Source organism: Chiloscyllium plagiosum, unplaced genomic scaffold, assembly GCF_037043375.1.
Source record: "Chiloscyllium plagiosum isolate Xiang-an unplaced genomic scaffold, Cpla_swu_hap1 HiC_scaffold_9, whole genome shotgun sequence".
NCBI lineage: Eukaryota > Metazoa > Chordata > Chondrichthyes > Orectolobiformes > Hemiscylliidae > Chiloscyllium > Chiloscyllium plagiosum.
This window is the reverse complement of record NW_028270147.1, coordinates 13,093,773-13,106,825: the sequence shown is the minus strand read 5'-3', so window position 1 is coordinate 13,106,825 and position 13,053 is coordinate 13,093,773. Positions and strand designations below refer to the sequence as shown.

The window sequence follows — 13,053 nt, the reverse complement described above, 5'->3', positions numbered from 1 at the left end:
AGGTCCATCCCTGGAATCAAGGACCCCCAAGGGCAGACGACTTGTCTGGTAAGAGCTGGGTGGGTGTTGGCTGGCATTGGTACCACATCCACTGAGGTCTATGGTTGATGCTGGATACCAGGCCACACAAGTGAATGATGACTAAAGGAGGTTAGCAGGGTACAGAGAAGTTGGGGGGCGGGGGCGGAGGGTGGGGGTGGCTAGTAACTGGAGTCAGCTGTGAAAGCAAAGGAATGGCTCTCAGTTGCCCCTGCCCCCTTCATCCTGAACCTCTACCAATGAGAGACTCCTACCCCCACCCCGCCACGTACCCACCACCTGCATTCTCCCTGAGTGGTAAGTCTATTGCTCAGCACTGGGTTAGAACCTGACATAGCTGGCTGCGACACTAATTGGGTATTGATTTATAAGACCATAAGACATAGGAGCGGAACTAAGGCCATTCGGCCCATCGAGTCCACTCCGCCATTCAATCATGGCTGATGGGCATTTCAACTCCACTGACCCACATTCTCCCCGTAGCCCTTAATTCCTTTTGACATCAAGAATTTATCAATTTCTGCCTTGAAGACATTTAGAGTCCCAGCCTCCACTGCACTCTGTGGCAATGAATTCCACAGGCCCACCACTCTCTGGCTGAAGAAATGTCTCCGCATTTCTATTCTGAATTTACCCTCTCTAATTCTAAGGCTGTGTCCACGGGTCCTAGTCTCCTCGCCTAACGGAAACAATTTCCTAGCATCCACCCTCTCCAAGCCATGTATTATCTTGTAAGTTTCTATTAGATCTCCCCTTAATCTTCTAAACTCCAATGAATACAATCCCAGGATCCTCAGCCATTCCTCATATGTTAGACCTACCATTCCAGGGATCATCCATTTGAATCTCGCTGGACACGCTCCAGTGCCAGTATGTCCTTCCTGAGGTGTGGGGACCAAAACTGGACACAGTACTCCAAATGGGGCCTAACCAGAGCTTTATAAAGTCTTAGTAGTACATCTCTGCTTTTATATTCCAACCCTCTTGAGATAATTGACAACATTGCATTCGCTTTCTTAATCACGGACTCAACCTGCATGTTTACCTTTAGAGAATCCTCAACTAGCACTCCCAGATCCCTCTGTACTTTGGCTTTATGAATTTTCTCACCGTTTAGAAAGTAATCCATGCTTCTATTCTTTTTTCCAAAGTGCAAGACCTCGCATTTGCTCACATTGAATTCCATCAGCCATTTCCTGGACCACTCCTCCAAACTGTCTAGATCCTTCTGCAGCCTCCCCACTTCCTCAGTACTACCTGCCTGTCCACCTAACTTCGTATCATCGGCAAACTTCGCTAGAATGCCCCCAGTCCCTTCATCCAGATCATTAATATATAATGTGAACAGCTGCGGCCCCAACACTGAACCCTGCGGGACACCACTTGTCACCGGCTGCCATTCCGAAAAAGAACCTTTTATCCCAACTCTCTGCCTTCTGTCAGACAGCCAATCCTCAATCCATACCAGTAGCTCACCTCGAACACCATGGGCCCTCACCTTGCTCAGCAGCCTCCTGTGTGGCACCTTATCAAAGACCTTTTGGAAGTCTAGGTAGACCACATCCACTGGGTTTCCCCGGTCTAACCTACTTGTCATCTCTTCAAAGAACTCCAACAGGTTTGTCAGGCACGACCTCCCCTTACTAAATCCATGTTGACTTGTTCTAATCCGACCCTGCTCTTCCAAGAATTTAGAAACTTCATCCTTAATGATGGATTCTAGAATTTTACCAACAACCGAGGTTAGGCGAATTGGCCTATAATTTTCCATCTTTTGCCTTGATCCTTTCTTGAACAAAGGGGTTACAACAGCAATTTTCCAATCATCCAGGACTTTCCCTGACTCCAGTGACTTTTGAAAGATCTCAACCAACGCCTCCGCTATTTCCTCAGCCACCTCCCTCAGAACTCTAGGATGTAACCCATCAGGGCCAGGAGATTTATCAATTTTAAGACCTTTTAGCTTTTCTAGCACTTTCTCTTTTGTAATGGCAACCATACTCAACTCATCCCCCTGACTCCCTTTAATTGTTGGGATATTACTCATGTCTTCCACTGTGAAGACTGACGCAAAGTACTTATTAAGTTCTCCTGCTATTTCCTTATCTCCCATCACTAGGCTTCCAGCATCAGTTTGAAGTGGCCCAATGTCTACTCTTGCCTGTCGTTTGTTTCTTATGTATTGAAAGAAACTTTTACTATCATTTCTAATATTACTGGCTAGCCTACCTTCATATTTGATCCTCTCCTTCCTTATTTCTCTCTTTGTTATCCTCTGTTTGTTTTTGTAGCCTTCCCAATCTTCTGATTTCCCAGTGCTCTTGGGCACTTTATAGGCTCTCTCTTTTACTTTGATAGATTTCCTGACTTCCTTTGTCAGCCATGGCTGTCTAATCCCTCCCCGGATAATCTTTCTCTTCTTGGGGATGAACCCCTGTACAGTGTCCTCAATTTTACCCACAAACTCCTGCCATTTTTGCTCTACTGTCTTCCCTGCTAGGCTCTGCTTCCAGTCTATTTTCGTTAGTTCCTCTCTCATGCCCTCATAATTACCTTTATTTAACTGTAACACCATTACATCCAATTTTGCCTTCTCTCTTTCAAACTGCAGACTGAACTCTACCATATTATGATCGCTGCTTCCTAAGTGTTCCCTTACTTTAAGATCTTTTATAAAGTCTGGTTCATTACATAGCACTAGGTCCAGAATAGCCTGCTCCCTTGTGGGCTCCATGACAAGCTGTTCCGAAAAGCCATCGTGTAAGCATTCCATGAATTCCCTTTCTTTGGATCCACTGGCAACATTATTTACCCAGTCCACCTGCATATTGAAGTCTCCCATGATTACCGTGACCTTGCCTTTCTGACATGCCTTCTCTATTTCCCGGTACATGTTGCGCCCCTGGTCCTGACCACTGTTAGGAGGTCTGTACATAACTCCCACTATGGTTTTTTTGCCTTTGTGGTTCCTCAATTCCACCCACACAGACTCCACATCATCCGACCCTATGTCATTCAGTGCCATAGATTTAATTTTGTTCTTAACTAACAAGGCAACCCCGCCCCCTCTGCCCACCTCCCTGTCTTTTCAATAAGTTGAAAACCCTTGGATGTTTAACTGCCAGAAATGTACAATGTTATGGGTGATTTTGACAGAGTCAATTCCATAGATACGGGATTGGATGCAGGACTGGTATCCAGAAGTCATAGTTTTACGATAATTGGCAAAAGAACTAGGTGATGGATGAGGGAAATATTTATGATGCAGCAAGTTGTTGTGATCTGGAATACGCTGCCTGAAAGGGTAGTGAAGGCAGATTCAATGTTAACTTGCAGTGGGGTACTAGACAGAAAAGCAGAGCCACAAATAGAGTGGAGTGGAATTGAACCAAATAGAAAGCTCATTTAAAGAGCTGGCACATATATGATGGGCTGAATGGATTCATTCTTTTCTAAGATTCTTGGAAATGAAGAAAACAAGTTGGACCTTCTCAACTGAACAGCCCCTCATTTAGTATCAAATTGCAGTGTGATGGATACAGTACTTCACCCTTCAGTCTTCAATTTTCAGTCCTGCCAAGAGTAACAAACATTTCCTCTGTCAACTGCACGTGTGAAATGAGTTAGATAGACTCTATTCTGTGCAACGTTGAGAGGAAGCCTTCAGTTCGTGTCTGACAGGTGCTAATCTTGTCAAAGTTGGGAAAGTCAATTACTCCTGGGCTCCAGGTCTTTCCAGTGAACCAGTTGTACGTTTCTGTTTCTCATTTGTGCTTGTTGACTTTGACAGGTACCCAACGGCTTCATTGCTCATTTCTACGCTGTCTGTGAGCACATCAGTCCGATATTGGCCTGGGGCTTCTTAGGGCCCAGAGACTCCCTCTACGATTTGTGCTGCTTCTTCAAGGTACCATGATCTTTCTCTTTCTGTGTGAACGTTCTGCCCCTTCTCTCTGAAAGCATTTGCTGCAGATCTTCTTGGATGTACGGTGGGAGTTGGGGAGATGCCAGGGTATTGAGGAAAAAGCAGGAGGATGGCATGAAGTGGCACCGATAAGATGGCCTTTCTCCATGTTGTAAAAACTCTATGATTCTAAATCATGGTGCTCAGTTGGAGTGCTAGTGCATACACAATGGACCGAATGTCCTTATTCTGTGCTGTAACACCTCTGTGATTTTTGTGTGTGTCAAGGTAAGTGATAGAGGGGGCTGGGTGACAAAGAGAGTCATGTAAATAACCATCTTGCGTCAGGGTGTGATTTTCCAGCTTTCTTTTTAAAGTGAGGGTTGAGCATGTTAGGTGACAACTAGTACACAGCCGTAGACCATAAGAAATAGGAACATGGGTAGGCAGTTCAGCTCTCAAGCCTGCTGTGCATTCATAGAACTATGGCTGATCTGACATTCCTTTCCCTGCAACCCTCGATTCCCTAACTTCTCAAGAATCTATCTTTCTCAGTCTTAAATGTACACAAGGACTCTGCTCTCACAGCTCTCTGTGGCAATGAGTTCCAAGATCTCTCAACCCTCTAAGCCTTGCCCCTTTCAGAAGCTACACACCTCCATCCATACCTTCAGTGGTCCCCAGACTCAGGTATTTGGAGGCCATTCCTCCTCCTTTAATTGGCCACTTAAGGACCTTAATTGTTGACACGTAAAGAAAGCAGCCAATGGACATTCTCGCCTGGCACTTAATTGCTGAGATGGCAGGAAAGGGGGTGAACTTTCCCTCCAGGTCAAACTCACCCCATTGAGTTTCTTTCTCATGGTTTCCAGGGTAATGGGAAAATTGCATCCACATTTGTTCTGTTGATTAAAGGAAGAATGTTAGCCAATACATCAGGAGAAGTCCTCATTCAGAATAGGGCTGTGGAATGCTATTGGGAGAAGGTAAAGTCGCATTAGACCATAGGGTTACTCTCTGATTAGAGAGAGAGATAGACGGCTGGTGGTGGTTTAACCTGAGGGTCACCACTCCTCAGACAAGGGGAAAGGTTGAGAAGGCAGCACCTTCGAGGTAACCTCAGCCTGTGCAGGAATTGAACCCACGCTTTTGGTGTCACTCTATGTGGCAAACCAGCTATGCAACTAACTGGGCTAAAAATGTGTTGCTGGAAAAGCGCAGCAGGTCAGGCAGCATCCAAGGAGCAGGAGAATCGACGTTTTGGGCATGAGCCCTTCTTCAGGAATGAGGAAAGTGTGTCCAGTAGGCTAAGATAAAAGGTAGGGAGGAGGGACTTGGGGGAGGGGAGTTGGAAATGCGATAGGTGGAAAGAGGTTAAGGTGAGGGTGATAGGCCGGAGTAAGGGTGGGGGCGGAGAGGTCAGGAAGAAGATTGCAGGTTAGGAAGGCGGTGCTGAGTTCGAGGGATTTGACTGAGACAAGGTCGGGGGAGGGGAAATGAGGAAACTGGAGAAGTCTGAGTTCATCCCTTGTGGTTGGAGGGTTCCTAGGCGGAAGATGAGGCGTTCTTCCTCCAACCGTCGTGTTGCTATGGTCTGGCGATGGAGGAGTCCAAGGACCTGCAAATTCTTGGTGGAGTGGGAGAGGGAGTTAAAGTGTTGGGCCATGGGGTGGTTGGGTTGGTTGGTCCGCGTGTCCCAGAGGTATTCTCTGAAACGTTCCGCAAGTAGGCGGCCTGTCTCCCCAATATAGAGGAGGCCACATCGGGTGCAGCGGATGCAATAAATGATGTGTGTGTGAAGGTGCAGGTGAATTTGTGGCGGATATGGAAGGGTTCCTTGGGGCTTTGGAGGGAAGTAAGGGGGGAGATGTGGGCGCAAGTTTTGCATTTCTTGCAGTTGCAGGGGAAGGTGCCGGGAGTGGAGGTTGGGTTGGTGGGGGGTGTGGACCTGACAAAGGAGTCATGGAGGGTGTGGTCTTTTCGGAACGCTGGTAAGGGAGGGGAGGGAAATATATCCCTTGGTGGTGGGGTCCATTTGGAGGTGGCTGAAATGACGGCGGATGATACGCTGTATATGGAGGTTGGTGGGGTGGTAGGTGAGGACCAGTGGGGTTCTGTCCTGGTGGCGGTTGGAGGGGCGGGGCTCAAGAGCGTAGGAGCGGGAAGTGGAGGAGATGTGGTGGAGGGCATCGTCGATCACGTCTGAGGGGAAATTGCGGTCTTTGAAGAAGGAGGCCATCTGGGTTGTACGGTATTGGAACTGGTCCTCCTGGGAGCAGATGCGGTGGAGACGAAGGAATTGGGAATATGGGATGGCATTTTTATAGGGGGCAGGGTGGGAGGTGGTGTAGTCTAGGTAGCTGTGGGAGTCGGTCGGTTTATAGTAAATGTCCGTGTTGATTCGGTCGCCCGAGATAGAAATGGAATGGTCTAGGAAGGGGAGGGAGGAGTCTGAGATGGTCCAGGTGAATTTGAGGTCGATGTGGAAGGTGTTGGTGAAGTGGATGAACTGTTCAACCTCCTCGTGGGAGCACGAGGCAGCGCTGATACAGTCATCAATGTAGCGGAGGAAAAGGTGGGGGTGGTGCCAGTGTAGCTGCGGAAGATGGACTGTTCCACATACCCTACGAAGGGGCAGGCATAGCTGGAGCCCATGCGGGTGCCCATGGCTACTCCTTTGGTTTGGAGGAAGTGGGAGGATTGGAAAGAGAAGTTGTTCAGGGTGAGGACCAGTTCAGTCAGTCGAAGGAGGGTGACAGTGGAAGGGTACTGGTTGGTACGCCGGGAAAGGAAGAAGCGGAGGGCTTTGAGTCCTTTGTGATGGGGGATGGAGGTGTACAGGGACTGGATGTCCATGGTGAAGATAAGGCGTTGGGGACCGGGAAAGCAAAGCAAAAATCATGGAGGAGGTGGAGGGCGTGGGTGGTGTCCCGAACGTAGGTGGGGAGTTGTTGGACTAAGGGGGACAGGACCGTGTCGAGGTCCTGAAGAAGGGCTCATGCCCGAAACATCGATTCTCCTGCTCCTTGGATGCTGCCTGACCTGCTGCACTTTTCCAGCAACACATTTTCAGCTCTGATCTTCAGCATCTGCAGTCCTCACTTTCTCCTCGAAGAACTAACTGGGCTAGCCAACCTTGCGGGATCTAACCCACCTTAGCTACCAGTTCAGGTAGAAAGGATAACTAATGGCACATTTGACACAACTAGCAATGCTGTTTGGTGAAGTGTAACAATGGATAAGCTAACAGTTATTGGGTAATGTCTTTCCTAGGAACAAGTTCTTTTCTTCTTGAAGGACATCTTTGACTTTGAGAAGGTGAGGTACACCAGCACTGAGTGTCTTGCTGAGGACATCTTACACTTGATACAGCGTCGCACTGAGCTCCTGATGGCTTATCTCGGAACAGACAGCCTGAGGCATCTGAATGGATATATTGGACTGCCCCTGCCTAATGGATGCTTGGAAGCACAAGCACCATAAATCAGCTCTGTGTGAGGGTTATCATGAGAACACTTCATGTAAGGGTGTCTGTAAAACCTTGCAGACCCCCTAAACCAACCCATTATATTTCTTCGTCACGACATTTTGTCTCCATTTGAACTTTGTCAGTCCTTACATTTGCAAAAGGGTGTCCTGTTGATCCATTGCAGAGGCATGGGCACTAGCTGTGGGCTATTATTACAGTGCAGTACTGAAGGAGTGCTGCATTGTTAGTGGTATTGTCTTTTGAATGGAGGATTAAATTGGCACAACAAAATTTGAAAGAAGGACAAGGGAATTCTCTCCAGTGTCCTGCCAAATATTTATCCAATGCCACTAAATGAGTGTTTCCCGCTTACACTTCCAAACTACTTCATTGGCTGTAATTGATTTGCAATGTCCTGGGAGTGTAAAAGGAGCTATATAAATGCAAGATCTTACTTCCCTTTGCTCGATTACTGCTGAATCACAATTCAGTATCAGGATTGTGAGTGTTTGCTCTTAATTTAGATTATGGGAATCACAAGGCTCTGTACAACCATCAAGGATAGAAATCTGTATATAACAACAGATATTGGAACATTGCATATGTTCACTTGGTAGCCCTCGCACACCAGTGGTTCAAAGTACAAGACAGCACTGGGACCTGGTTCCACCTCCCAATGGGAACCAGACAGAGTATAGTGAAGCAAATTTGTTCTCATCGTGTGACAGGGGCAAGCCTTGCAGAAGCACCTATCCTGGGACAGCGATGACAGAACATGTTGTAAGGTGCCTATAATTAATGATAGACTCAGGGAGGTTTCCAGATGAAAGTATCCAGGATTTTCATTTCCATGTTGCTTTGAAAAACAGACTGGTTGTCCAGTTGAAGATTCCACTTGCAATTATGAATATTTGGCAGAGGGCCACTCCAATAACTGTATTACCTGCAATATACTTTGTGAAACTTTGGGTTGTCTGCTAAGTTGTTATTCCTTTCTGGTTTTGAGCTTGACCAGTAGGAATACAGTCCAGGGTTGCCACCTTTAATCAAACTTAACACCAGACAAAGCACAACTGCAGGGTGTGTATTGGTATGGGACAGGGGGAGAATAGAGGATGGTATAGATTTAGGCCAAGGGGATGGCATACGATCAGGGCAGAAAGTATCTTAAGGTTGGAGCAGGATGTTGGCTAATAAAGGAACCACACTTGAGATAGGATCAGAGCTGGGGATGATGCGATAAGGTTGGAGCAGTGTGACCTGAGGGGGGAGGAGGGGGGAGGAGGGGGAATCGGAATTATTCTGAGAAAGGGATAGGATAGATCAAAGGAATGGTGCAGATCAGACAATGGATTGATGGGTTTGGGGTCGGTTATTACATTGAAGCAAATATCTTAGAAATGAGGGAAGAATGGAACAATATCAGCCAGATGAGGCAGGGTAATTTTATTTATCCCTTCACAGAATGTGGGTGTTACTGGGCATTGATTGTCCATCCCTAATTACCCAGAGAGCAGTTAAGTATCAACCACAGTACTGTGGGTCTGGAGTCACGTGTAGGTCAGACCAGGTAAGGACAGTCTTCCCCAAAGGATGGGCTTTTTTCCAGCAATCAGAATAGTTTCATGGCCATCATTAGACTCTTAATTCCAAATATTTATTGAATTGATATTCCACCAACTGTCATGGCAGGATGTCACCCAAAGTCCCAGAACTTTACCAAGCTTAATAGTCTAGTGAATATACCATTAGGTCATCACCTTCCTTGGTAATATTGAGGGGAGGACAGGGCAGAGAAAGGTGCATGGGGGGAAGGGATAATATTGAGGTGTGGATTTGGCAGTAGCAGTGATGGAATCATGTCTTTAATTCTGATATTTGCTGATGTCTCCCAGTCGGTAAGGAAATAAGTGAGCAATGTGGGGTGGTTTCCTCCTTACATACACTAGGTAATATAGTCTGTACAATTCCTCTATGTGCTGTTAGCAATCAGGTTAACCCATTTAGACTAAACATATAAAGATGCATTGAAAGGGAAGCTCGCTAAGCATGTGAAGGAGAAAGGAATAGAAAATTAACAGTGATAAATGAAATAAGATGAGAGGAGCCTTCTTTGGAATGCTGTCACTAACATAGACTGAATGGCCTGTTGCTGCACTATGCATTCTGTGGATGTTAGTAAGCTCACCATTATCCCATTATCTCATTAAAGAGATTATCCTGAGGGTCACCACACCTCTGGTGAGGGGAGAGATTGAGAAGGAGAGCCCTTCATTTGGTTTGATTTGATTTGATTTATTATTGTCACATGTACCTAGGTAGAGTGAAATGTTTTGATTTGTGTGTAGTACAGGCAGATTATAATACGCAAAGATCATGGGGTGATTGAACAGAGTGAGGAATATAATGTTATGGCTGAAACAAAGGGTGTATGAAAAGAAAGAGATCAACATAAGGTTTGAAATTTGAGAGGTTCATTCAGCAGTCTAATAACAGCAGGGAAGAAGCTGTTCTTGAATCTGTTTGTACGTGAGTTTAAGCTTTTGTATCTTCTGCCTGATGGAAGAGTTTGAAAGAGATATAATCAGGGTGGAAGAGATCTTTGATGATGTTATTCCTCTCCGAAGCATTGAGAAGTGTAGATGGTTGCAATGGCTGGGAGGTCAGCTTGCTTGATCATCTGGGCTATGTTCAAAACTTCCTGGAGTTTCTCATGGTAACTTCAGCCAGTGCAGGAATCAAACCCATGCTGTTTCGTGTTGCTCTGAATCAAAATCAGCTGGACAGACAACTGAGCTAACCAACCCCCCGCCAGTGTGTAGTTATTGACAAAGTTTAAATAGCAGAGACTGGAATTCACAAAGATCATGTTAACTGCTTGGTCATGTATCAGTGGCAAATGCGTGCAATTGACTCCAACCACTCAATTCTGATGGAATGTATAAAACAGAGGGGTTTATTATCACCTCTTTCTGGGCTGGTTGGTTCTTTGACACAGCAGATTGTAAAACATGTCAGACTTCCGTTGCATGGATTACAACATAGTGGAAATCAGGCATCTCCGAGTGCAGGAAGACAATCCTCTATATCAGGGTGTCATGTTCCGGTGGCTAGCCCCTCTCTAACCATATTGGTGGCAACCCTAGACAACTCACTTATTTTATTGAATAACTGCTTATCTGCTAAGTGTTGTCTGCTTTTCTATGGTCCATAATGTGACTGTGTACAATATCTGTACCTATACCTCACTATGTATAATTATATACTCAGACTGTTCAGCAGCACGTCATCACATTTCCCTACTGAGCACTAAAAGCACACACACTACATATTTACTTTTAAAATGTTTACTTGAATTTTCCATTTTCCAGTGTTAAGCCCTCCATTGAAGTATTGCTGTGAATGTATTGCGATAGCTCCTTAAAAATACATATGCCTGGCATTTTAAGGCACTAAAACAGTTTATGCAAGTTGCCTTATACTTTGTTGGTCAGTAACAGAGTCTCACAAAATGTCTGTATTGTTGTCTGTTTGATTTGGAGATGCCGGTTTTGGACTGGGATGTACAAAGTTAAAAATCACACAACACCAGGTTATAGTCCAACAGGTTTAATTTGAAGCACTAGCTTTCGGAGCGACGCTCCTTCATCAGGTGGTTGGCACAACCACCTGATGAAGGAGCGTCGCTCCGAAAGCTAGTGTGCTTCCAATTAAACCTGTTGCACTATAACTTGGTGTTGTGTGATTTTTAACATTGTCTGTTTGGTTTTTGATACTCGGTAACTTAACATAACACCAACTTAAGTTCTTTGCTGTTTTGTTGTTTTGTTGAAGAATAATACACATTGACGAATGTCTTCAGCAAGTAAAGCACTTCAAAAACAGACTGTTGCATGTATCTTTATTGATTTCAATCTGCAGACATTTATTTGTGATTTAAAATGCACCAGTAATGTGTATTTGGACAGGGGCTTGCACTTTGAGCCCTTTGCGAGAAAGGACAGTACGACTGTTGACTTTGGAGCAGGGAAAACTTATGGAGAAGATTTATTGGTGGAGGTTTATCATTATGATGAAGGTTTTGGATAGGGAGAAACCATTCCAGAGGCAGAAAGACCAAAACTTTAACTTAATCAGTCAAAGAACCAGATTGAAGGTGATGACATAATCTGGAGGGTCGGAGGCTGAGGGGTGATCTTATAGAGGTTCACAAAATTATGAGGGACATGGATAGGGTAAATAAGCAAAGTCTTTTCCCTGGGGTCGGGGAGTCCAGAACTAGAGGACATAGGTTTAGGGTGAGAGGGGAAAGATATAAAAGAGACCTAAGGGCAACTTTTTTACGCAGAGGGTGGTACGTGTATGGAATGAGCTGCCAGAGGAAGTGGTGGAGGCTGGTACAATTGCAACATTTAAGAGGCATTTGGATGGGTATATGAATAGGAAGGGTTTGGAGGGAAAAAGGGCCGGGTGCTGGCAGGTGGGACTAGATTGGGTTGGAATATCTGGTTGGCATGGACGGGTTGGATCAAAGGATCTGTTTCCATGCTGTACATCTCTATGACTCTATGAATTGTCTGTAACAGAGTTGAAAGGACATTCAATGGTAATTTTCAAAAATCAGTTGGATATGTACTTGAAAAATAAAACTTTGTAGGGCTGAGAGGAAAGAGAAAGATGAATAAAAATTAATGGACTAATTCTTTCAATGAGCTGGCACATACCCAATGCGGTCTCTTTCCGCACTGTGGGGATTCAATATTCTATCACAATGAACAGAGATATAAGGTTGGGGAATGGCAGACGGTTAAGTTGTGACTGTCATGTGAATGAGGTTTTATACTTGTTTAGATGGAACAGAGAGAAAGAGAAAAGCAAAATGGTCGATAGAGAGAGTCACAAAGTGCAGTGGCATAGTAGTTGATAGATGAGGGTGTGGAAAATGTAGGGACAAGCATGGACTTAAGTGTGGTAGATTAGACTCCCTACAGTACGGAAACGGCCCTTCGGCTCAACAAGGCCACACCAACCCACTGAAGAGTGACCCAACCAGACCCATTCCCCTACATCTACCCCTGACTTATGCACCTATCACTATGGGCAATTTAGCATGGTCAATTCACCTGATCTGCACATCTTTGGATTGTGGGAGGAAACCAGAGCAAACCCGGGGAGAATCTGCAAACTCCACACAGACAGTCACCTGAGGCTGGAATTGAACCTGGGTCCTTGGTGCTGTGAGGCAGCAGTGCTAACCACTGAGCCACCATGCCACCCAGACAGTCGCCCAAAGCGGGAATTGAACCCGGGTTCCTGGCACTGTGAGGTAGTTGGAACATAACTTTGGAGGTGATTGTTAAAGAGCGGTGAAACTGTGGGAAGACCAGTTCAGGTCCACACCCCCCAACAACCCAACCTCCACTCCCGGCAGCTTCCCTGCAACCGCAAGAAATGCAAAACTTGTGCCCACACCTCCCCCCTTACTTCCCTCCAAGGCCCCAAGGGACACTTTCATATCCACCACAAATTCACCTGCACCTCCACACACATCATCTATTGCATCCGCTGCACCCGATGTGGCCTCCTCTATATTGGGGAGACAGGCCGCCTACTTGCGGAACGTTTCAGAGAACACCTCTGG

At 45.7% G+C, this 13,053-nt stretch overlaps 1 protein-coding gene across 1 annotated transcript in view; it reads left to right on the top strand.

Annotated features, from left to right (window-relative positions):
• Window positions 1-11,017, top strand: part of miga1 (mitoguardin 1) — a 118,280-nt gene extending 107,263 nt beyond the window's left edge. The window contains exons 15-16 of the mRNA XM_087990411.1: window positions 3,830-3,946; window positions 7,217-11,017. Of these exons, the coding sequence (XP_087846537.1) occupies window positions 3,830-3,946; window positions 7,217-7,426 (327 nt within the window). The 3' untranslated portion in view covers window positions 7,427-11,017. The remainder of the gene's footprint in view (window positions 1-3,829; window positions 3,947-7,216) is intronic.
• Window positions 11,018-13,053: the final 2,036 nt, after the last annotated feature.